Source organism: Peromyscus maniculatus, chromosome 5, assembly GCF_049852395.1.
Source record: "Peromyscus maniculatus bairdii isolate BWxNUB_F1_BW_parent chromosome 5, HU_Pman_BW_mat_3.1, whole genome shotgun sequence".
Taxonomy (NCBI): domain Eukaryota; kingdom Metazoa; phylum Chordata; class Mammalia; order Rodentia; family Cricetidae; genus Peromyscus; species Peromyscus maniculatus.
The window spans coordinates 75020596-75047630 of NC_134856.1; the positions used below are offsets into that span (position 1 = coordinate 75020596).

The 27035-nt window shown below is 37.6% G+C and overlaps 1 protein-coding gene across 2 annotated transcripts in view; it reads right to left on the bottom strand.

Moving 5' to 3' along the window:
- The window catches only part of Plxdc2 (plexin domain containing 2), a 403601-nt gene that overhangs the window by 16893 nt on the left and 359673 nt on the right, over positions 1–27035 (bottom strand). For both annotated transcript variants that reach the window (XM_076572690.1, XM_076572691.1), the window contains one exon: positions 6580–6740. In XM_076572690.1, coding sequence (XP_076428805.1) covers positions 6580–6740 — 161 coding nt within the window. The remainder of the gene's footprint in view (positions 1–6579; positions 6741–27035) is intronic.

Genomic DNA, 27035 nt, shown 5'->3' on the forward strand with positions numbered 1-27035 from the left:
AATCACAACATCCCCCACTTGCATGCATGCTGAGGTTTCTTTCTGCTTCATGATTCTGTGATTTTGTTCATCAAAAACACTGGGCACTTTCGTGAAAGGCAGATGTTTTGGTTCTCCAGAAATAAAAAGGCTTTCAAAGCACAAGGCAAATGTTTTGACTTTGTGTTGAAGTTTTTGTGAAATTAGTTTGCAGCTTCTGAATCAAGTCAGGGTGCACTGTGTAGGAATAATGGAGTGGGTTCTCCCCTTAGAGAAGTTCACTGTTTAGGCCAGCAATATGTTTTTATTTACATATTTTACATAACGTTGCTTTATTTTATCAATATATGCCAAGAGTTCCATAAAAGTCTTGTGATAATGGTAATCATACTTACTTCAAGTACTAAACTTAAGATATATTTAAAACTAACTATTCAATGTGAAATCTGTAATTTAAGCCATGCACTATCTCTTCCCTCACTGGCCTGTTGGTCCCATGTCGTGGGCAGCTCTTGTTTACTCTGCTTAGGGTTGGCACACAGCAGGAGCTCAACAAATAATAAACAAATGGACTAGTTGATGGTCAAAATATCAGTTGCTCATGGAGCTTCTGTGTCCTTAGGTTACTATTTTCTTGTTTCTGCCTTGTCACAATAGGTTGATTTCTAACTTGTGACAAAGAGAACCAACATTAACACTTCTTTTCCAGTCTTCTTTCCCCTTCTGAGATTATTTTCATAAACCAGTATTTTCCAATAGAATTTTAGGGCAAGGCATAGAGGTCATTCAAATCTGTCTAGTGGACACAGTCAAGAGGAAAATTCAGAGAAAACAATTTGGAGAGAGCATTTTTTTTCCCTGCAGCACAATCTGGTCTTAAACATACAATTTTGCCTTGGCCTCATTAGTGCTGGAGTGTATCAAAATGACTTTTGATCATTTATACTTATTTGAATTGTCAAGGAGATATTTAAATTCATTTCTGTGCATGCATATGTGCATGGGTGTGTGCAGTCATTTAAAAAAGAATTAAAGTTTGTCACACTTCCAGTGATCAATCATTATATAGAGTGCTGTATTTTGGGGACTACTTTATACCCAGAAAGTTCTTCAGAGGATGAATTGGTATGTTTACCTACAGGCAAAACCAGCACTGGTGCATCATGTTAGTGCCTTTCTGAACTAGAAATGGTACTGACTGTTCCTATAACCCTTGCCATTATCATTTTTATTTTTTTCTATCTTTACCTTATCCCCTTGTTGGACCCCTTTCTTTCTGAGGATATTTGCAGCAGCATCAGCAGGTTGAGAAAGAGGGAGAGAGATGAATGCACATATGCACTCATATACATAAAAATGCCAGTATTTCCCTCATATAATCTATTTCTGAGAGTTGTACTATATGTCTTGAGTTTTCAACAATTTGTTTTTAATGCAGACAGAAAAATCAACCCTACCCAGGTGTTCAAATGTGAAGTATTGTTTAAATGTGCTAAGAATATTCAACAAAGTGGTCAGTATGAATTTTCTGAGGATTACTAATTACATTATTTTGCTTCAAGTCTTAATAGATTATTTCTTTCATGGTGGTGGGCGAGACTGAGGATGTACCTCAGTGGTAGAATTGTTGCCTGGCATGTGTGAGGGCCCAGATCCATTCACCCCAAATGTAAGAAATATCTATTTTGCATGATTTTATTTATATAATGATGTTTTCTTTGTCCAAGCCTAGATTTAATTTTATGCATTTTTCTTATAAACTTTGAGTTTTCTATTCTTTATCTTTAGTGAAAATTATCACAAATCACAGAATTCATGCCTAGAAATATTCAGCAATTGTTAAATTTAAAAAGGAAACTTGGACATACTGACTAATCCAAAGAGGTATACCAGTTTTATCAAAATTTGTGAAAAATTTTAAAATACATTTTCATGTGAATCACTTTGTTTAAAAACAATATACTATATTAAAAATTTTAAAGCATATGTAGATATGACAGATTTTGATCAAAATCAGGTATCTTTTAGAAAATAACAATAAAGTCAGACAGATACCAAAACTACAAGCTGGTCAGCATAAAACTCAAAGAAAATGTTCAGCCCTAAGTCTGCAGAGGATGATGGAGAAGTACAGGTGATAAGTTAGTGAGAATGAGACTATGTGCCAGGCTAAACAGAAGGATGGGATAGGAGGCTGGGGCTCCTGTGTGTGAAGACAAAGATGTAAACCATGGATTCCCCTGTCTGAACAGTTTACTGAGTGATGGTTTGCTTTATCACCTCATTTCCTGCCTACACACAAGAAGTTTAAAAGCTGATCCCATGTAAACATTATATGATGACACATGTCTATGCCTACAAAATGTGTAAAAGCTGGTATATATTTTCTGCAAGAACAAAATATACAGATAATGGCCTATGTCCTTGTTATCATTACTCAAAATGGAAAATAATAACTACATGAATGGGTACACATATTTGGGCAATGGTTTTGGCATGATTTATTAATTATTTAAACTGTTTAATTCTTTTTGATGATCCTACTTTGAGGAATCTATTATAAGAGCATAGTGTATGTCTTCAGCTACACTTTACACTACACTTTTCCTTACAGCCAAGGCAGACAACCCTTAGCAGAGAGGAGCAGTAAGCAGCACTGTCCAGCGGTTAAAGGTTTGACTTCTGAAGTTGGAGCATCTGTGCTCAAATTTTGACTGTATCACAGAGTGAATGAGAGATGCTGAGTCAATCATTTAATGTTCATGCCTCAGCTTCCTTAGGTCTGAGATGAATATCATCCTAAGCCAAATCCCTTCATTGGGAGTTAAATGAGGAAAGAGGGGAGAAAATCTCTTCCTTCATCATGTATGCTCACAAAAGGGCTAATTATAAGAGGAAGAGATGAGAAGAGTGGGTTTGGGGAGAGATGTCTTAAAGCGGGAAATTAGTTGTATGAGTTTTGGTACAGGTAGGCAGGCAGTCACTACATTTAGTTTGTGTCATTCAGGAAAAAATTATTTATTGACGTTGAGATTTCACTATAAAACATACAGCAGAATATGTTGAGTGACACTTTTGACATCATTGAACTTTGAATATATTACTAAAAATTAGTCTGTTTTGCTAGAATCACTGACAACAATGTGCTATAGTTTAATTGATAATGTGCAATTTATTTAATGAAATCTGTATTTGATGGACTAATGGTCCCTAAAGATGTTCACGTGAAGTGGAAAACCCATCAGTGCTATGTCCCAAGGCACATTGTAGGTCATGGGATGAAGAGGTTGTTATTACTTAGTCAAGGGAGTCAAATGGAAACACCAAGGAGGCAACAGGGTCAGAGTTACCTGTGATGGTTGAAACAGACCATGGAATGGTAGAAAGGGAGGCCAGGAACCAAGAAACACAGACAACCTCTAGAAGTTAAAAGCAGCTAGGGAAAGATTCTCCCTGGAGAAATTAGGAGGACCTAGCCCTGCCAATACCTTGACTTAGTGAGGCTGAATTCAAACTTCTGACTTCTTGCACTGTGTGCTGCTTTAGGTTTGTGGTCATTAGTTTCAGCATCTGTAGGGAACTAACATGGCATCTTAAATGGTGAGACAAAGATTTTTCTGATTTTGATTTCTAGGTCTTTATTAGGCTCTTCTGCTTTCTGAATTACTTCTTGTGTGCATAACTCAATCAATATACAGCTACTGAATGGCTTTGAAATGGAATAGTTGATAGCCCTTCCAAAGAGTTGATAATAAAATAGATGGCATTAAGCCAGAGTATCAATTTACATTGCAGTAAAGCTATACTGTCATTTATTGGTTAAATATTAAGTTACATTACAGATTTCCAGAAGGTTGATTACAGTATTAATGGTATTATTTCTGTATCCTACTACTATAAATGGCTTTCTGTTTTGCCTTTCCACTGTTCTAATTTTCTATAATTAGTATCACTTTCATGATGACAAAGCACATCAGCATTTTAATAAAGAAACAGCAATCTACTATGAAATATGAAACCTAATATAAGCAATGCCACTATATTCAACCACAGGTACCCAAATACTAATCTAATGAACCATTAAACATTTTCAGAATCATAGGCCTGCATGTTTCAAGTTGTATGGTCATCATGTGTCTGTGGCTTGGTTTAAAAAAAACAGTGGTTAGCTTTAATAACGGTCCAGTTACAAACATCCACTGATCAGCTCCCATGAAGTGCATGAACAGAACAGCAGGTGATTTGGCGAAAACAATTTTAGCAGATTCTGGCAATCAACTCAACAAAAAATGAAACCAACAGAGATTAGAATAGGCATGGAGCTTGCAGACTGATTCGTCTTCCATTTTATGGAAGTGGAAAAATGAGTTGTTCCTGAACTACAGCTGTTTGTTCTTGGAAAAGTCCTTCCACCCTCATAAGCCTCATTCTTTCCCTGTTAGATATGAGTGTACAGGATTAAATTGACCACAATATTCTCCATAGCCCTAGTACTCCACAAACACGTGACTACAGAACAATGCATACACAGTCAGGATTATAGACTCCAGTTATTAATCCAGGAGACTAAAAAAAAGTCTTATCCTGGGTTTTATAGTCCCATTTTGCCAGCATACAGGTGTTGCCATGAATTAGCTTTAACCACGTTCATCACGGTGACACCCTACAACATGTTGCTAATACCCTTAGCATCCATTATTTCACAGCATCCTCTTTTTTCACAATGTCAGAAAATAAACTGCAGTGTACTAAAAGATTCAAACATGTGTTGGCTTCAGGCAGTGGCAGCCTGACGCCTGGCTGGTCAACTGAGACTTGCAACTTGTCTCTTGTCAGCTCTTTAAGGAATGTATTCATAACCCCGGGTAAGAGGCCCACATTTTTCTAGGAAAATCAGACACGTTAAAACAACTTAACTGCTTTCCAACTAAATACAAGCCCTGATGCATGCCCAATAACTACGAGGTGAAATGAGGATGCCATGTCTGGAGTCTGCCTTAAATGAAATTTTACTCTAAGTTTGAAATGTCAATAGATATTTACAATGTCTTTTGTATTTTTTCCAGGAAATACTGATAACATGCCTGTTCTTTGAAAGAGACTTGGGTTACTTAACTTAGATTTCAAGAAATTTATGAGTCTTGTAAGGCAGAATAATCACACACAGATTGAGCACTAACACAAAACAGAAAGATAAATGTCAAAGGAAGATGTGGGTAAAAGAAAAATCAAGTCCACATGTTCTGTCAGGGAGATGTATGCAGAAAGCTTACATGGTGCATGTCATTGAAGGCTGCTGAACACCTGAATTCAAGAACTAAGGTGGAAGGAGACAGCTCTTTTGATGGAAGAAATAGAATGAACACTTTTTTGCAGGGGTAGGTTTTGGGGCATTCAGGGTATATCTGGAGAAGATAACAGTAAAATACAATGGTAATTCCCATTCCAAGCTGGAGAGACAGGGCAGAGAGATGGAAATAATGGATGAAATATGGATTGCAAATATACTGAATAGTCACATAAGGAGACCATACTTTATTCTATAGATAAAAGAGAGCCATTTAGGTCTTTGACACAATTATCTAATTGATCTACACTCAGCCATTCTTATTAGAGGTGCCGATGGTAATTTTCATCCTGTTGTTGTTAAAGCATTATCATTTCTCACTCAACAAGTGGACAAGATTCCAAACTGTTTTGCCATATATTGTGCAGTGAATTCAAATTCAACGCTCACGTGTCTGAAAATCTGCAAGGGCAGATTCCCTTTGGCATCCTAGCATTTCAGCACTGTCTGCTGTTAGAAGAGGAATGCTTCTATAAAATCCTACCATGAAAGTTGCAATTGTGAGGGACATAGGAAACCCTTCTGGGCTAAAAAGAAAAATTGGTTTTGCTGACTGTATCTAGAGGTTTTGAGGCTCCTCTGATCCAGCCTTCTAGACCCTCGTGTTTGGCCACGGCTCCTGTACATACTCCATGTTTCTTTTGGCATTGGAGCTAAACCTAAGGTCTGTATAGGACAGAACAGCATCAAATCAGTCTTACTGTGGATATATGGGTATGCACTTATGCAGAAATGAATAAATACATCCATGTTATACACAATGGCAGTATCACATTGTATCTCATTTTTATATCTGTCATTTTGTGGTGAAAGTTGTATTTTCTGTATACTTTATGAGCATTTTGAGAACAGACCTACTTTATTGTATTATATACACAGCCAATTTTCAATGATTATTTATTTATCAATTTTGTCAAGTCCTTCTGTCTCCAGGATAGGCTGGATTTCCTCCTAGCACAGGAGAACAGCTGGTTAACATATTTGGTATAAGAGGACCCGAAAGTATGGTTTTTATTTTCCCTTAGGTCTCTAAGGGGAAGATGGCTTGTTGGTTTAAGAGCTTCAGAGATAAGAGGTCTGACCTCATCATCTGAAAGTAATCTATCAATGTGGACATGAGTGGGTGTGATGTGTGTGACATCAACCAGCCTGACACTGACAAATCACGTGCCAAACATTAAATCCAGGTGGTGTTTGCTATTTCATACAGTCCATCCACCAGCATGGCTTTCATGGCTGGATTTGGCACTCACCTCAATGAAGAAGATGCTAGCTGCTGATGTTGGGTGGTGATACATATAAACTGTCACCAGAACAGCCGCTGCTATAATGAGGACCAGGATAAGAATTCCAACGATGAGGCCGGCATGGAGGGTTCCTCCTTTCTTCTCAGCTGCACTGTCATCTGTGGAGGCTGAAAGAAGAGCCCAGCTGTCAGGTCCTTCAGATGGGTACTCTTAAACTCAAATTTTCATTTGTGGAAAATTTGTGTATGTAAGGAAGTAACACTGAATCTTTATTATGTCAGTTCAGGCTTGAGTGTGTCCACACAACTTACATCTGAAGTTATTTAAGTAACCAAACCCATAATATTAATGGCTAAAAATAAATTTAATGTTTTTATTGGTGCTGGGAGTCAAACCCATGAACGTGTGCATGTTAGGCAAGTACTTTACTGCTTATCTACATCTGCAGCTCCTATAGTAGAATATCGATTTCTAATTTCATAAACACAACTAGTGTAGCCTTTTGGGTATGGGTATATATGTTTGTGTGTGTGCACGTACACATGTGGGTGTATTGAACTTGTATGTTTGTTGATGTGGGAGAGCAAGTCAATGTTGAGTAACTTCGTTAATTGCTCTCAACTTTTTTTTTTTTTCGAGACAGGGTTTCTCTGTGTAGCTTTGCGCCTTTCCTGGAATTCGCTTTGGAGACCAGGCTGGCCTCGAACTCACAGAGATCCACCTGCCTCTGCCTCCCGAGTGCTGGGATTAAAGGCATGCACCACCAACGCCCAGCTCAACTTTGTTTTTAAGACAGGATTTCCTGCTTTAACTGAACTTTGGTTGGCCAGACTGTCTGGGCATGCTAGGACTGCAAGCACAGGCTTATCTTTTTACGTGAATGATGGGGATCTGAATATACTGACTAAATCCTCTCATGAAGCCCTCTTTGATTAATCACTTATAACCACTCGAATTGTGAGAAAATCTCAGATTCTGTTTAACTGTACAATACATTTAACTCTCTCTCTCTCTCTCTCTCTCTCTCTCTCTCTCTCTCTCTCTCTCTCTCCAAACTGACACTGTTTTTGCAAAAAAAAATGACTGCTTTAAAAAAAACAACCTCGTATTCTGTATAAAATTTTACATAGATGAGTATTCCCTTTTTTCAGTTGGCAACTTAGACGTTTTCAAAAAGTCTTTGCATGAACCTCAAAGCACAGCTCTCAAAACGCGTTTCAGATGGAAAGGCTTTTTGGAAGCATTAGCAGTTGGAGGCAGAATGACCCTTGACTAATTTCATTGCTTTCTAAAGGGAAGACTCGAGCACAAGAGAATATTCCAGGATGTCACAGCCTGGTATCATTTTATCTGAATTCTAATAATGTATGTGCCTTTGTATTGACAGTTTTCTGAGTTAGTAAATGGGGGATTTTAATTTCCAATATAATGACTATCCAACACAAGTTAATCAACCACATAAAATAAACCCATGAAGTATTCTAAGATTCTGAAATTTTTGATGACTACTCAGGCATTTGGAGAGTATCCCACATTATGTGTTGTAGGTAACTGCATGCTAGTGTGTAATGTGATTGGTATTGTTGAGTCATTCGCTAATTCTCCAGATAGACAGATGTTCTAGAAAAGTGGTTCATAATCGTTATATTAGCAGCTCTTCTTGTGCTATTCTTACCCCTTGCTTCTATGTTTTAATATCTTTTCTATTAAATGACTTCATAAGCATCGAGGTTTTTAGTTTGTTGCGGACTTTAAGAATTTGTTAGTAAAATACAGACATGGTTTCCTGTCAGGATGAATGGTTGAAGTGAACTTACAGAATTCTAGATAAAACAAAGAAACCTCATAAAATCCTTCATAGTCTCTCTTTAATTCCCTTTCTTCCTCCATTCTTCCCCCAGTTCTGTCTTTCCCCCTCTTTCCCGTCTTCTTTTCTCTCTGGCCCTTTGTCCTTTCTTCTTTCTTCTCCTCCTCCCTCCCCTCCTCTCTTCAGTGGTAGGTCCTAAAATCAGAGCTTAATCCTAGATCTCCTTTCATTTTCCCAAATTCATCACTTGCTCTTTGCTTGACCCTTGTTATTCAGTGATCCTTTTCTAAATCCTAATACTCAAAATGCTAGGGTTTTTTCCCATTACATAAATAGAAAAGACTATAAAATTTAAAGGGCAATTCATTATATAAAGTTGCTTTGCAACAGACAGATATGTTTGTTGTTTTGCATATATCCTGTGAACAACTCTAAGAGGTAAGAATTATGGGTGAGGTAACTGAGGCCCCAGGAAATTAAGAAATGCACTAAAGTTGGAAAGTTACTAAATTAGTTCTGGGCTCAATCAGGGCAGGCTGACTGTAACTTCAGCTCTGATCACCATTTCCTCAGCTAACACTGAGCTCTTAGCACTTCTCTTCCTTATTATTTGACATCATGAGTCTGGCATATATTTCTGGAAAAAATCTGGTAATTTTAAGTAAAGGAAAAATAGTTTAAAAGACAGTTCAAAAGTTAGCTTTGTGCCATTAACAAAGGTGGCGGTTGTGCCTCTCCTGTGTCTTCTCCTAGGCCAGTGCCTCTCCTGTGACATCTCCTGGGTCTCTGGCCAATGTTGCCATCAGAAGCACTTTCTCAAGTTTAGGGAAAGAGCAAGTTGAGAGTGACTAAGAAAGAAAAATGAAAGAATAATAAAGGCCATTGAAAACAGGTGACAGCCACTGGAAAGACATTTCCATGAAAGTGGAATATGGCTTTAGTAAGTGACTTCATCTCCCTTGTCCTCAGTTGCCCAGTCTGCACTATGACATCAATGACATAGAGTTCCTGGAAGAACTCAACATCTGCATACATAGGTCTAAAGGGTGCCTCTGGCATGTAGTAAGCATTTCTTTAATCCTAAGCTGTAATATTATTACCTTATGTTTTTATATGAAGCATATTGAGGGAAATTATAGTGACGGATTCCTAACATCATAAAACTATATATTTGTCTTCTTTACTCAGTATGCATTTACCACTGTATCTTACGAATTGACGTATTATTATTTTCCAAGATTATGACATGTTACTTTCTTAAGAAAACAGGATTGATTAAAAATGTTACTGTGGGGCAGAATATGATAAAATTGGACACTTGGGTCATATAAAAAGTCTTTAATGTTTCTATGAATCCATGTGTAATCCCACCCCTCCCTCCCACCACCTCTTGCAGCAGCCCTTCCTTGTTCTTGTCTTTCTCGGAACTCCTTCATCTCTGCATCCTCCTGTTTCGCTCTCCATTCCTTTACTGGTGTTTTATCTCTCCCTTTTCTATTGATCCACCAGGCAGCCAGCATAGGTCCTATGGTCTCTATGGGGTTCATGTTCTCAGCCTCACATGTCTGATGAGTTCAGGACATCAAAGGGGATATAAAGCACTGATTTGACCTCAGGCTATGGTTTACCAAGTGGACCAGAGGATGGAACGGCTGAAGAGGCAAGGTGCTTCCTTGGCCAGGAGGAAGTGAGCAGAGGATATGTTCTATTTAGTAAAATCCCAGTCAGAACTAAAACCATTACTGAATTGCAGGACCTCAATTCCCAATCTTTGGAATATAAAATAAAACCAAATGTGCATATCCACGATCGTAAACCTTATTTCATCCCCTTTTTAAGGGGATAAATGTTAGCTCTCACCATCATTACTCAGTCGTGTTAGACATACAGATTTAAGTTATGTTATCACCCTCTGAAGTATACATTTATTGTTGTTTTTTGTTTTGTTTTTTTTAGATATTTAGATTCCTGGTGATGTCTTGTATTCTTTGTGTAGAGTTTGATTTGTTGCTAGGTAAATAATCATTTCACAGTCTTTCAGATGATGATGATGTTAATAAAATAAGCCATTTTCATAGTTTATTAAACACTGGCAACCATAGACAAATATTTACTGACCTATGAATGTCAAGTGACCCTGATGTGTCAAATATCATGTTGTCATAAGAACAAACAACTTAAGGAGAAATGTAACACTTAATTTTAAAATATTACAAAATATGTTAATGTTAATTTCAGAATCATTTCCAGTGATCATCTATGAAAAGAGATAAAAGGCACATGTATTTTTTTTGGAGAATATATTTTTCTCCTCCTATGTAATTTATCCAGTATTTATTATTTATTATACTGGATAAATATCCAGTATTTATCCAATATCTTCAATATTCTCACATGATTCTACAAATACTGCAAAAAGACATTAGCTGTTTTCTAAGGACTTTACAGATCAGAAACCAAGATGTTATTGGGATGTTAAAGTGTGCTGAACTGGAACATCTGCATTGATATGTTGGGTTCTAAGTTTTCTATTTTGTTTCTAATTTATCACCACATCTTAAACAATGCAGTAGGATATACATATGGTTATCTGTGGACAACATGCTGGGGTCATCTGTGTCCAAATTTATGAGCATCTCAATGCTGAACTGAAATGCTAAAAAAAATAAAAAGTGAAAGCAAGTCCTTGGTAACACCTATCATTGGGAGTTAATTCATGTGCCTCAAGGGAAGACCCTCCAATGAATTGATACCAATACTCCTTCGGAAAAGACAATAAACTAAAATGTCAACTTTGGAAAACAATCAGTGCTGATCTTTTAAATTGGCAGAGAGAAGAATTACAAAGACAGCACATGCACAACTCTGCTCACGCCTCAGGTACAGACTTCTTGTGATGCTTCTTAGAGTCCATAAAGTAGAATGTTCAAGCATGGTCACAGGAGTCTGGTCATGAGACCAAAATTCGTATGCTTTTCTTTGAAATAGGCTTTTTTATTCATGTCCCATAGGAAAATAGACCAAACAACTATAATTCAATATTATACACTGAATAATTCAAATCTTCAGTCATGTCTTTAGCTTTAAATTGAGTACTAAACTAAAGGGGATTAATGATGAAAAGCAGGGAGACATCATAAAATGAAAACACCAGACAAAGTAGTGAATATTAAAAATAAACATTAAAAGTCCGCACAGTGAAGGCATTTTTGTAACATGTTTAAGACATGATTTAAAACATATAGAAACTCAATAATATCAAAGATAGCACACTCTCATTTGATGCTCTGAGTGACTCAAGGAGGACCTGTGGCTTTTTAGGAGTTCACACAATGATGATCAGCATTCAGATACAGACAGGACTAACAACTGTCACATCTGTTGAAGCAATTTGCTGTTGCTGGCTGAGTTTTCATCACTAAAATGGTGAACATAACAGATTTCTAAAAGTAGAAAATATCCAAGACTTTACGTAAATTGACTTGATTACTCGATTTCAGGGAACATTTATGACTAAATGAGCTGATAGGACAAGTGGAAGAAATAAAGAGATAGGAAAAAAGATGGAAGTGTGAGAGAACTAAATTGTAAAAGTTTCTTCAAAGTAGAGTGGTGGATTTTTAAACTCTGTGTCTGTATTCTTTATGAGACTTTTCTCAGAATTTATGTGTGCATGGCAATGACATTCTGCATTTAGAATTAGGCATCTGTAATATGGTAAAATATTCTAACACATTGCTAAAGAGACCTGTGCCTATTATCACTAGTCCTTAAAGTATGAGAATAAAGAAAAACTAAAAATTCTTGTCTAAAATTGTATCCCCTTTAGAACTAACTCTTCTTCTGGCCTAAAAATGAGATGCTTCAGCCTATAAATTCCATGCTGTATTAATACCCTTTGGGGATTCAAAACCTGATGGATTGTGCAAAGTCTTGTACAAATTTGCTCAAAATCCATAAATCTTACATGGACATTGCCAAAATGTTCTTTCTTAAAGCTTTGGAATGAAGTAGAACTAAAAATGTCTTAAATATCAGTGTTCCACGTTTTGATTAAAAACACACAGGCACACACACTTTTCCTTGTGGAACATAATCCAACTCATTTACATACTAAAGCAAATACTGGAAAATCATGTGATAAATTTTTTAACTAAACTGATTCTCCTTCGGAAGTTTCCTTGTAACTGATCTGATTTTGTAACTTGTTTGTTTCCTGCCTCTGCCTTTACTTTTTATACTCATGATCATGACCTTGACTGAATTCAATTTTCCCTTGATAGTTTATGCATTTTACAAATTTCATGATTCAGTTTTTCAGGTTCTTAATCTGGCAGTTATCATTTTATAGTTTCTTAGTTTACTGATATTTCAAAATATTTATGGCATGTGTTCACACATGTGCTTTCACGTGTGCTTGGGCACATGCATGCATTCATGTGTGTATGTGTGCGTACATGATTTGTATATGTGTGTGTATATGATTTGTGTGTTTGTGTATGTGTGTGGTGTGTGTCTTTGTGTGTTTGTGTATGTGTGTGGTGTGTGTGTTTCTGTGTGTGTGTGTGTGTGTGTGTGTGTGTGTGTGTGTGTGTGTGCCAGTCAGAATCCAACATTACAGAGTTGAGTCTCTCTTCTCACCTTTATGTGGTGGGTTCTAGAGTGTAAACTCAGGCTACAAGGCTTGTAATGAAGCATCTTTTACTTACTGGGCCCAAAAGTTTTCAAGGATGAGGGTGACCTGAAGTAATTGATAAAGCATACCCAATTCCCAATACAGCCACGATGCATACTGTGACATTGTCATTCATGGGATTTAGTAAGTTCAGTAAAGAGAAATGAAGGCAGGTACACACACACACACACACACACACACACACACACACACACACACACCAAATGAATATTATATGGTGAAAACAGCATCCGCAAAGGCAGTGGATGAGCCCCACTTTTCCCAGTCTTTCTTACTGCCAGGGGACTGTGAAACTTCATTCATAGATGCCTTTGAAATGTTCTGAGATGAGTAAACTTAGAGTATGAAAATCTCATTTTAAAATCAATAATACATCACTTTTTATCTTTGAAACTGAAGGTAATATATCTTGAAACCTTAATATAAGAAATACTTGATTTAATCAAAATGAAGGGTTGAGACATAGTGAGAGTTTGTGTCTAGACATAATGAGTTGTTAGTACTTTTACTCTGAGTGTGTGCAATCTTCTCAGAGTGGATTGACGATATTTACAGCCACTAAGGGGCCTCAGATAAAATTTTGGGGTTATCCAATTTGGCTTTCCCATTCTTATGTTTACATGTGCTACTCTCAGTCATCATCCACTGGCCCTCAAATATTTGCTTTTATCATTACCTGTGGCTTTAAGGCTTTAAATTTTTCCAAATGTTAGCTTTCTATATCAAATTATCTTCTTTATTTAAGATGCATTTACAATTTTCTTGTTATCTTTTTCCTTTTAAAAATTCTTTGGAAATTTCAAACATGGTTATACTAGTTACGGGCATGCTCACACCCAACTCCCTCCTCTCATCCTATCCTCTCCCCTTCTTCTCTCCCACAAGTCGCATCCTACTCTGATGAACTTTCTTTTGGCCCACTGAGTTTAATTATCGCTATCTGAATGTGCAAGGGTAGGGGCTTTCTTAACTGGAACACAAGCACCTTATTATCAATAATTATACTACTGACTCCCTCTTCTCCAGCATCCATAAAAATTGGGGGGAAAATCAACATTAGAAGAAAATCTTATTGTTTATGTTTTCAGCTAAGTATAAAATTGAAGGACTTCATGGGATATTTCCTTGTAGAAATTCCTGCCAAATACTTGCATGGTTAAGTTATTGGGATTTTCAATTATAGGAAAAGTTAGCAATAGTTTGCTAAAGAGTGTATTAATTATGGAACACCAAAGGTGTGGTTGACAAAGTATTGTCAAGGTTGAGTAAATGAGAAAAGAGTGGTTCTTTGCAAACCCATCTGTACCATAGTAAGTCATTAATGTTAAAGCAACATTTGTATACATAACCTAGCTATTAAATGAATCACCTATTGTGAACATAGACAAGAATCCTCTTCAGGACTGGGCATTTAGCTCAATAGTACAATGCTCATTAAGAATTTGGAAGGCCCTGCACTCCATCCCCAATGCCAGGAAAAGATCTGGTATGACAATAGATACATTATTTTTTTGTTTGTTTGTTTGTTTTTTGAGACAGGGTTTCTCTGTGTAGCTTTGTGCTTTTCCTGCAACTCACTCTGTAGCCCAGGCTGGCCTCGAACTCATGGAGATCCGCCTGGCTCTGCCTCCCAAGTACTGGGATTAAAGGCGTGTACCACCACCGCCCAGCACACAATAGGTACATTTCTCCAACACTAACCTGATACACAGCCTTCAGGCTGCCATGAATAGGAGCAGCTCACACTGTCTGACCAAAAGGACAAGAGTGTCTCTTCCATTCTGTGTCCTATTCAAAAATGAGCATAACAGTGCTTCCTAACCCATGATGGCTTTGAAGACATGGGGTGATGCTTATAAAGTGGTCGGCATTGGTCTTCACATATGGTGGGTATTTGGTGAAATGTCTGCTGCTACTGCTGTTCAGAATAATTGCTATCCTACACATTATGATGCTCTATCAATCATGCTAATATTATCAGTAATGTTGTTGCTGAAATAAATATACCATAGAGTTTCACCTGACCTTTAAAGAAGAACTACACTGAAGTGTTTCAAATTATTCCATATGACAGAAAAGGAAGGAATACTTTCAAATTTATGAAGCCAGAATTATACTGATAGCTAAAGCTAAACTTAATAAAGATGCAATGAAAGAAATTATAGACCTATTTTCTTGATGAACACAGATGCAAAAATTCTCAACAAAACACTTGCAAATTCATCTACTACAATCAAATATGCTTCATTCCAGGTGTGCAGAGATGGTTCAACATATGTAAGTAAACACCAGAGCTTCAATATAGACTCAGGGAAAGAAATCACTTGATAATCTCAGTAGATGAAAAACAGTCCTATGCAAAATTGAATAAATCAAAAATATGATAAAAGCTCCAGTGAGACTAGGGATAGAGGGAACATTCCTCAACAATGGTTATATAAAACAAGCCTATATATAAGGTCATGCTAAATGTGGAAAAGCTAGAAACATTTCTATTAACATCAAGAAAGAGACGAGGCTGACCAATGTCCATGCACCTTTTCAATACCGCACTTGAACTCTTAGCTAGAGCAATACAACATAAAGAGAGAAGAGTTATAAATATGAAAGGAAGAGGTAAAAGTATTCTTTTTAAAATTATGTATTTAAATTTGTGAGATATAATTGCATCGTTTCTTCTTTCCTCTGCCCACTCCAGAACCTCTTTGTTGTCTTTCAAATTCACAGCCCCATTTTTCATTAATTGTAGCTAAGTAGGTAGGTAGAAAGATAGTACTGAACATATAACTACAACCTGCTCAGTCTGTATAATGCTACTTGTATCTTCAGAATATATACTTAAAAGACTCTAAGAAGAGTCCATCAGAGAACTTCTATGACTGATAAATACTTTCAGCAAAGTGGCACGGTAAAAAATTTAATGCACAAAAATCAGTTACTTTCCTATACACCAATGACAAATATACTGAGAAAGAAACCAGGTAAACATTTTACAATAGGCACCCCTCACGGCAAAAATTACCTCAGCATAACCTTAACTAAGAAAGTGAAAATTAAAATTTCAAAACACTAAAGAAAGAAACTGAGGAAGACCATAGAAGATGTAGAGACTACCAATGCTCACAGATCAGAAAAGTAAAACTTGTGAAAAATCCATACTATCAAAGGAAACATACAGGTTCAATACAATCCCAATAAAAACTTCAATTCCACTTTCCTAGAAATTAAATAAAAAAAACAAAAATACATGCAGAAACACAAAAGATTCTACAGAGCCAAAACAGTCTTGAGCATTAAGAGTACTGGGCAAGAGTTTTCAAAGTGAAAGATGGTAGTCAGTAACTCACGTACTTGTCCTGCATCCCTACCTCTAGAGAAGCATGTATTTTGGAGCAGTAACAGGAAAGAGGCAAACAGGAGCAGACCTGGGAGCTGCCATCTCGCCCACAGTCTCCTGATGCTGAGGTCTAGTAGGGATCTAAATAAAGTCAAGTCGCCTGAGGTCATAACTAAAGGGCTGCTTGTGGTGGTATTGTGTTCCCCGAAATATTGTGCACCCTAATAAACTTTTCTGGGGTCAGAGACAGAACAGCCACAATATTAAACATGGAGGATAGGCAGTGGTAGCACACTCCTTTAATCCTAGCATTCCAGAGGCAAAAATCCATCTGTTCAAGGATATAGCCAAGTATGGTGACTCACGCCTTTAATCCCAGAAAGCAAGCCTTTCATCCCAGGTAGTGGTGGTAGAAAGCAGAAAGGTATATAAGGCGTGAGGACCAGAAACTAGAAGCATTTGGCAGGTTAAGCGTTCAGGCTTCTAGCAACACAGTTCAGCTGAGACCCATTCTGGATGAGGACTCAGAGGCCTCCAGTCTGAGGAAACAAGACCAGCTGAGGATCCGGTGAGGTGAGGTAGCTGTGGCTTGTTCTGGTTCTCTGATCTTCCAGTTCACCCCAATAAGAACTTTTAAGGTTCATGCTACATCTGGCGCCCAATGTTCGTGGTACGAATTCATAAAAAAGGTGCTTGTGGGCCCCAGCTCAGGCCTGAGCTGCACTCATCCGGTTGTAGTGATGCATGCTGGTTAGATTTGCTGAAGGAGTCAGAGGCAGGAGGATCCAGAGTTTGAGGCCAGCCTAGGAGGCTTGCTAAAGAGAATCTTTAGCCGGGACCTAGCCAAAAACAGTGGTGGGACCATGGAGGCGGAGGCAGCGGCAGCTGCTCCGAGTTGCTGGCTTCTTCTCATCATGTTGGTGACTACGGTGATGCTGCTACCTGAGACAAAGAGTTTCCTGCAGCTGGTTCAGAGAACAATTGCCAGGACCATCGTGTTACAAGAAAGTATCGGCAAAGGTCAGTTTGGAAAAGCTTGGCAAGACAGATGGTGGGGAAAAATTGTTGTGAAGATTTTCTGTTCTAGGGAAGAATGTTTATGGTTCCAAAAGACAGACATTTTTCAGACTGTGATTACTCCAAACCACAGAAAAGGCGCGCGCGCGCGCGCGCGCGCGCACACATACACACACACACACACACACACACACACACACACACACACACACACACACGCACACACACACACACACACACAAAAAAAAAAAAAAAAAGAACCATGGCCACACCTAACAGTGACTTTGAAATCTTCAAAAAGACAACAGGACTCCACAATGATGATTCCACAAGGACTATGGTAAAGCCATTAAGCTGATTAACACCACCAAAAGATTGACTTTGGACTACAAACTGCTTAGGACAATTTTGAGATGGCCAGCTGAGATGATCCAGCCTGACAGACTACTTGAATAAGGACTTGAAACAAGCCCTGAACTTTCCTATTATGCAGCGACTGGACAAATGATACAGGACTTGACAAGTAACCCAAAATTTTCTTGTCAGGATTTCCTAAAGATGGAAGTAATTTTAAGAAAATGACACCCACATTTCCAAGAGGTGGGATGGGAGGTTTTGGTCGTTTAATGAGTTATGGATATTGTCATTGTTTATGATGGTTGGTTACAAGTTGTTAATTGTTAATGGTCAGGAAAAAAGCTGAACATGGAGATTAGATTCAGAGGTTTTGTTTAAAAAAGAAAGAAAAAAGAAAAGAATATAGATATGAGATAGATCACTGAATCTATTCTGAGAAAAAAAGATAAAGAATAATAGGATAAATGGGTAGATCACTGATGCTACACTAAAAAGAAAAAGAGGAAGACATAAAAATGACAAAAGGTAGATTACTGAATCTATTATGAAAAGAAAAAATACTTTAAAAAAGGAATTACTTGTTTTAAATAAGATAAGTAATGAAAACTTTTTGTCTGAATTTGTCAAATGTTACTGAACTGGACATTGTTATATATATAAAATGGAATTTTTTGTCTGAATCTGTCAAATGTTAATGGACTATACATCGTTAATGTAATCTTGACTGTGTATATTGTATATACTTATTGGATATAATTTTTCTTGTATTAGTTATAATCTTTTTTAAATTTTAGACAAAAAAAGGGAAATGTGGTGGTATTGTGTTCCCCGAAATATTGTGCACCCTAACAAACTTATCTGGGGTCAGAGACAGAACAGCCACAATATTAAACACAGAGGATAGGCAGTGGTAGCACACGCCTTTAATCCTAGCATTCCAGAGGCAGAAATCCATCTGTTCAAGGATATAGCCAAGTATGGTGACTCATGCCTTTAATCCCAGGGAGTCATGGTAGAAGGCAGAAAGGTATATAAGGCATGAGGACTAGAAACTAGCAGCATTTGGCTGGTTAAGCATTTGGCCTGGTTAAGCATTCAGGCTTTTGAGCAACAGTTCAGCTGAGAGCCATTGGGATGAGGACACAGAGGCTTCCAGGCTGAGGAAACAAGACCAGCTGAGAAGTTGGCCAGGTGAGGTTAGCTGTGGCTTGTTCTGTCTCTCTGACCATCCAGCATTTCACCACAATACCTGGTTTGGGTTTGATCTTATTAATAAGAACACTTTAAGATTCAGACTAAAGCTGCTCTTGAAAATTCCAAGATCCCCAGGAAAACTCAGGTTCACTGATCTCGAATCTCATACTTAAGACTAAAATCCTTTGACTCTTGCAAAAATAAAAACATGGATTCACTTAGCTGCTGAAGATGTTAGTTTGGCAATTTGTATACCTCAGAATTGGAATCTGAGTTATTGATGTACTTACAATCGAAATACTATTGTGGCCTGATGCTTCAGGTTCCTAGAAGGGAATATGAGCAGGATTCCATTTGTGGTGATGTATCTCAGGGAGACAGAGACTGGTGAGGACAATACCCTCCCCCTAAATAACACTTGGCTAGAGCTTTGAGTTTCAATTTAGATCATGTTATTAGAGTCAGTAAATGAAGTTTCATGTATGAAGTAGAGGAAGAAAAACCTGAAACTGCTAAGGTACAGTTTGCTGGGTGTGTACAGTTTAGGAGTCAGTATCATTGAAAACACAGGCTAAGACTGTCCCTCTAACAGTGACAGCAATGTTTCCACACTGTCTGTTTCTCAAGACCTGGCATACCAAGTCTTACGGAAAAAAAATATATCATCATGCATTGATGATTAGAGAGACTATTGTTTGTCTGTGGGTGATCATGAGATGGATTTAACTTGTTTCCGTCAGTCAACTGTACAAAAGCCTCCACCTGATGCGTAGCTAACTCTTTCATGATTAAAATAGTTGCACGGGTTTTGCTTTCAGACTGTTGAGGGATGGGATCTGAGAAGTAACAAGGCTCCTTTTTATCTTACAATGGAGTTGGCAAAGTTGGTGTTTCCTGTCTGACCTATGGGATAGTTTTAGTAGAGGAGAACTGACCACTAAATGAATGTAGAATAATAACCCAAGCAACATGAGTAGCAATAACCTTGGGAGGGCAGTGTACTGGTAAAGTGCTACATGCACGGGACCTTCGGGGAAAGGACAGACTCCGTGCTTCTGAAACTTCATGTGTGAAAGGGCTGACAGGATGCTGTAGAGCAGCAGTGCTCAACCTTTCACAGGGGTTGCTAAAAACACCGGAAAACACAGATAATTGACATTACAATTCTTAAGAGTAGCAAATTTAAAGTTATGAAATAGCAATGAAAATAATTTTATGGTTGATGGTCAGCACAACATGAAAAACTGTTAAAGTGTCACAGCTTTAGGAAGGTTGAGAACTCCTCCTGGAGAGGCTGAGTAGGTTAAATATGCCACGCCCTCAGAACCTGCCTGATGTAAAGTTATTATTCCAAGAATTAGCTAAATTTACTATTAGCAAGTAAATTGGAAGGTTCCATAAATAATTTAAAGTAAAACATAAGTAATCAGAAGTGTCCAATTTTCCAACTATTAATTAAAAAAGCTGATGCAGTAAAGATAAATCTCTTGGCTTTAGAGGAGAATTTCAAGACATCTGGAAGCATTTTCTTAAAAAAGACATGAAGAAAGTAAACACACTTTGAAGAAAAGCATACCAAAATGTGCTGTTTTCTCTTTTTTTGAAATCAAGATAAAATTTATATTATTGAAACATACAGATTGTAGATATGCAAATTAACAAACTTAAATAACTATATCTACCCAAGTAACCTTATCTAAAGCAAGATATGGAATGTGATGGCCATGAGGACAGCTCCACAGTTAAGAGGGCTAACTAGAAACTTCGTCAATTGTCCTAGCCTAGTGAGACCATGGATCTCAGAAGAAAATCTACTATTTATTGCCTTTTTGCATAAATATTTAACTAAATTCTAAATCTTATTCTCACACCTACAGATAAGTGTAACCATCACCCCTCATCAAAGAAGCTTCCTTATATAGCAAATGGAGAAAACCACAACTGGACACACTACAGAGATCAATGGGTTGTTCCAATGGATACAGCTGCAGCACAGCTTCAGCATCTATGGCTCAGGGAACATCACAGAAGAGCGGCAGTGAGATTTTAAGGACCAGAGTACCAAGAAGTCTGCTGTGAGACTGCCTCTCCTAAAAACGGCTGCATAAACAGTATCTGAACAATGGCAATATCAACAGACAAGCTAACTCAGAAGAGGAAAGATCTCATAGGGTCCCACCCCTAGACTAAGAACTACAGGCAACTAATGACTACTGAGAGACAGGGAGAATTAGATTCTCCCAAGGATGTGCCTCCTGACTTGGTTATTCAATATTAATTGGTCACCCCTGAAACCTTATGTATCTAAACAACAAAAATGGACTTAACAGGTTGTATTTATGTATACATGCATATGCAGCAATAAAAATCAAAGAAAATGAGGCTCTCAATTTGAGAGTGAAGGGTAGGTGCTGGAGGGAAAAGGGGAAGTGATATAACTATATTTTAAATAAAAGGTTAAAGATTAATCAATTAAAATCTAATATAAAGCTCCATAGCTTTAGAATGGCTACTCTAATTGTGTAGAAGTTCAGTGAGATGTAGACTTGGGTGTCATTAGTTTTGGTGTATAAAGTTTTTATTAGCAAATTCTTTATAATAAAGTTTTAACTAATAAAAAGTAAATAAAATATTTAATCCTTTCAAAAAAGCAGGCTAATTTCTCTTACAGAGATCCAAAGTTCAGTTTCCTGCACCCACTCTGGGTTACTCATATTGCCCACAACTCCAGCTCCAGGGGCATCCCATGCCTTGGCTTCAGCTTCTAGGGACAGCTGGACTTACCTGAACATATCTAAAACACATACACGATAATAAATAAACAAACAGTAATGATTAAAATATAATACTGAATAATTTGGCTCCCTCCAAAGTTTTCTTGTTCTTCTTTCAATCTTTATGACTCTTAACCCACAAGCAAGCACTGAACTGATTGGTATTACTGTAAATTACTTTGTATTTATATGAATTTCATATAAACTGAGTCATACTATAAGTGGCTGGCTGGTCTCTTCACCTCACTGTGCAAGATGTCATTATTTTATTTTATTTCATTATTACTTCTTTGAGTATTATTGAAATTTTGTTATAGTCTTTTTTTTAATCATACATTATTCAGTATTATTGACTTGCTACATATTTGGGGATAATCGAAATGTTGTATTTTCTTCCTAACTCCTTCTTGAAATTTATTTTATTGTTATTAGACAGGGTTATATAAGGGCACACTCCTCCACACCTCTTCCTCCTGTTAGTCCCCTCTGCTCCCCAGTTCCTCTCCTTTCTTGTCACTGCTACTTATATGATTTTATGAGACTGTAAATTCTAAGACACACAAATGAGAGAAACCATGTGGTATTTGTCTTTCTCAGACTAGACTACCCTAATTGTCACCAGAGCTCCTTCATCCAGTAACTGATGGAAGCAGGTACAGAGATCCATAGCCAAGCACTGGGCTGAGCTCAGGAATCCTGTTGAAGAGAGGGAAAAAGGACTGTAGAGCCAGGGGGGTCAAGGTCATCACAAGGGAACCCACAGAAACAACTAACCTGGGCTCATAGGAACTCCCAAACTCTGGACTGACAGCTAGGAAGCCTGCATGGGACAGACCTAGGCCCTCTACATATGTGTGACAGTTGTGTAGCATGGTCTATTTGTAGGACTCCTAGCAGTGGGATCAGGGCCTGTCCTTGGCACTTGAGCTGGCTTTTGGGAACCTATTTCCCATACTGGGCTGCCTCCTCGCCCAGACTTAATACAAAGGGAGGAGCTTAGTCCTACCTCAACTTGATATGCCATGCTTTGTTGACACCCATGGGAGGCCTGCCCCTTCTGAACAGAAACAGAGGAGGAATGGATGGGGGGTTGAAGGTAAGTGAGGGGGGCAGGGAACAAGAGGAGAGGAGGGAAGGGAAACTGAAGTTGGGATGCAAAATAAATGAAAAAAATAATTTAAAAATTTACTTAATAAGATTAAAATGTGTATATTTGCATTGACATTTTGTTGCTCATGCCTACATGAGTGTATATGCATGTATGTGTGTGTATTTTTGTGTGTGCACGTGTGCATGCAAGCGAACACACATGTCCAAGTCCAGAGGCCAGAAGAGGGCATAAAATCCCTCAGAGCTGAGGTTACAGCCATTTGTATCAATGGCTTGTAATGTGGGTACTTGAATCCAAGGCTCAGTCCTCATGATTGCACAGCATGTGCTCTTAACTACCAAGCCAAATTGATTCATATTCTATAGCTGTTAGAAACAGAAATCTAAAACCATTAATCATATCCATATTGGTTATTCATGTGGTTTAAAGTATAGCAATCTTTTTCCCTCTATTTTTTGACTAATTTTTCAAAAATTGTTATGTTTTCCTGATGAACTGACCCTCTTATATTTTCCTGCTTATCTCTGTGTGTTCAAGTTTAGTTTGATACTAAATTACTCTGGGTTTTACAATTTATGTTTATGATATGCATATTTCCAGTCACTTCACCTTGGAGCTCTTTACATTCGTAACCTTTTGTTTTCCTGGCACATTAATCATACACTACACATAGTTGGTCTTGATTTGTGTTTTCTGTGGTGCCACAGATTGAATCCAGGGCCTCATGTGTGCTGGGGAAGCACTCTTGTCACTTAGCCTTACCTCTGGAATGCATCTTGCTTTTGAAGATGTCAGTCTCATAAGCAATGCCTAATTATTAGTTTCAACTAGGACAACTATTGTTGTTGGAACTCATCTGCCATTTTGTTGTTTTGGTTTGCCTGTCTGGTTGGATCTGCCTGTTCTGTGTTCCACATCCTTTTCTCTCCTGCCTTCTTTGGGTCCAATAAATACATTTTACACTTCTATTTAAATGTCTCCAAGACTTTCAGCTTAACTTTCAAGACTATTGTTTTTCCTTCGGTGGTTGCTGAACATTAATGTTAACATGTACTAAAAGTACTTCTGCTTAAATTTTATGGAACAAGTTGATAATTCATTGTTGTAATTGCAATAATAGCATTTGGCCACAGTTAGCTTACAACACTTAAGAATTAGTGTTAAGTAATTAACCTTTGTCTTTAAATTTTTTGCATGGTGTTATTTGAACACCAAAGAAGGAAGCTAAAGTAGAAATTAGTATTAATTAATGAAGCATCAAACTGTTATAAAAATTAGTGTTTTTGAATATTGTGATTTTTTAAGTGGATTGCTGTATTATATGCTAACTAAAAACTGTTTGGTTACATGAAAATGAGCAGAATTTACTGCTTAACTCTGCACCTCCCCTCTCTTTCTGCCCTTCTCCTTTCCCCTCCCCCTTCCACGCAGTGTTTTTGAGACAAGGTCTCATGTAGCCCGGGCTGATCTTGAACCTACTGTGTAGCTAAAGATAACCTCTAACTTCTGATCCTCTGACTTTTACCTCCCAGCTGCTGGGATTACAGAAATACCACACATAGTGTCATGATTGCTTTTCCATTGCTGTGATAAGACACAAGGAGTAAAGCAAATTGTAGAAGAAAGAGTTTACTGGGGACCTGGCAGTCTCAGAGTGTTAGCGACCATTACTATCACAGTTGGGAGCATGGAAACAGGCAGCAACAATGGCATTGGAGCAGGAGCTGAGAGCTCACATTCTGAACCACAAGTTGGAGGAAGAAAGTGCTACTTGGGAATGGCAAAGTCCACCACCAGTGACACACCTCCACCAACAAGGCCATACCTCCTACTCCTTTCCACACAGTTCAAACAACTGGAGAGGAAGCATTTAAATATATGAGTCTATTGGGGTGAGTTAGAGTGGGATTCTCATTTAAACCAGCACACATGGCTAACACACCGACATGACTTGTATATAAAACAAGTTTCTGAGATCACTCATAAGTGTCAGGTACCAAAATCCAATATAGAAGTTTCTTTCTTCTGGAAGAATATTTCCTAGTCCAGGAATAGGGCAGATAGATATAAAACTGGATTTAAAGAGAAAGTAGTTATTGATCAAGTGGACATGGTAGGGCATTTGAAAGCAGCTAATAGAAAATATATCTGCAGTGTCTTAAATGGTGCATAATATTTTATTCTATGTTCTACTTGAAGCAGAAATTCTGACTACAAATACCACCTACACATCAAGATAGAAAATAAAGGGCCATTGCAATGTGAGTTGTTTTTATTTTTCTTTCCTCACGTCAGATAACCATTTTTCAAGCTATTAGTTGAAACAATGAAATCACAACTTTTAAGGTAAAAATGAATTTAAAGTAGAAACTTCATTTAGTTCAACAAAGCAGAAAGCATAACCATGTTTACTAAAACAAATAAACTTGCCAACATCTTAAACTAATTCTTACACACTACATTCAGAGGAGTTACAAGAGTAACAGAAATGATGCTTTCAGGTCCTTTGTATCCAAGAAGGCAGATGCATTCTTCAGGTGGAAATGGAACCAATTTTTCTTTGCCAACAATTAAAGTGTTTCAGGATAGCCACAGTCAAGACCAATGAGTGGATTCAGAGATACATGTGCCATTCTTATTCTAAGGATTGGCCATGAAGAAATCAAACACTCAACCTTTGATAACCAGGTGAGTTCTGAGAAGGGGTGGCGATTTCATTAGCCTAGAGTTAGTAAGAAATACAGTGGAGTCATTAGGCCATTTGAAGTAGAGTATCAGATTTTGATTGATTGATTAGTTGTTCTAGACTGAACTAAGGTCTTATATTTTCCCAGCAAGCATTATCTCTCTGATCTATAACCCTAGTCTTCTTTCTTCTTTTTATTTCCATGCAAGTTATCACTAGTTTGTCCAGGCTGGCCTTGAACTCACTCTAGTCCAGGTATACCTTGGTATATGAATCTTTCTGTCTCATCCTCCTAACTAGCTGAGGCTACAGTTCTCTTCTTCTAGAGCCTCCATTAAAATGTATATTTTTAAGAAGATTCCCTAGCCTAATTTTTCTGATGTTCTATATTGATTGATGAAGTTTGATCACATCACTCTTTTACTGGAACTGGTGGGAATATTGAACCCCAGGACCTAAGCTCAGATATTAAAATTGAATTGGGACAGTCCCAACATAGAATATTTTTGTAATTTTGTAAACCAAAATAAAAAATAATTAGCAAACAACAAAATGAGCTCATTATAAAGAAAGAGATGAGAACCACAACTCTTTAAAATAGTTGAGGAGAGATAGTCTTAATACTGGGGCAGTCTCAAAACATTCAAAGCATAAGAAGTGTTCACTGTTACACTAGATATGTGCTCAGAATAGAGTTGGGGCTAGCATGAAAAGTAGCCAAACAAAGCCAGAGATAAAACAAAATGCCAAGATATTTTACAGTGTTCCAAACAGAAGGTGATAGATAGTCAATAGCCTGTCAAAAGCAAATAACAGCCTCCCTTTGCTTCTGAGACTGTGATCTCCACAAAGGAAGTAGATGAAAAACAAAAGGCAGCACAAACACAGTGCAAGACATGTTGCTTTGATGATTTATGTATGAGAGACAAAAAATGATTTGACTGAAGGATAAATGTAACAGTAGATGCTTGATCTGCCACAACAGACTAAACAAAAAATAGGACCTCAGAAGCAGTTTTGTGTAAGTCAGGAATCTGCTCTAACATTTATTTCCAGACAAAACTTTAGGATTAATTTCAGAAATAGGAAACTGAACACAACAGAACTTGAGTTTAACCAGCCAGGGAAGCATCAAAGCTCATCTCTGTTGGCTTTTTACAACCTTTCACTCTAGAGACATTTACTCCTGAATTAACTTCATCAACATGCTGAGACGTAGCAATTGCATCATCTCTTAGGGCAGACACCACCCTCTGACTTAGAAAAGCCAGCCTCTGTGCTCCAGGGATAGGACATTCATAGCAATGAGAAGGAATGGCAGTCTTGGCTTTTTATTCTACACCAGGATTGTGTATAAGGCTGAGTTTAAATAGTAGCAATTAAAAATGTATGCTTAAACATTTTTAAAAAGAAACTCAACTCAATCAAATGGAAAAACCTTTAAGGCAATCAATAAAGAATACAATTTTGGTACTTTAATAGT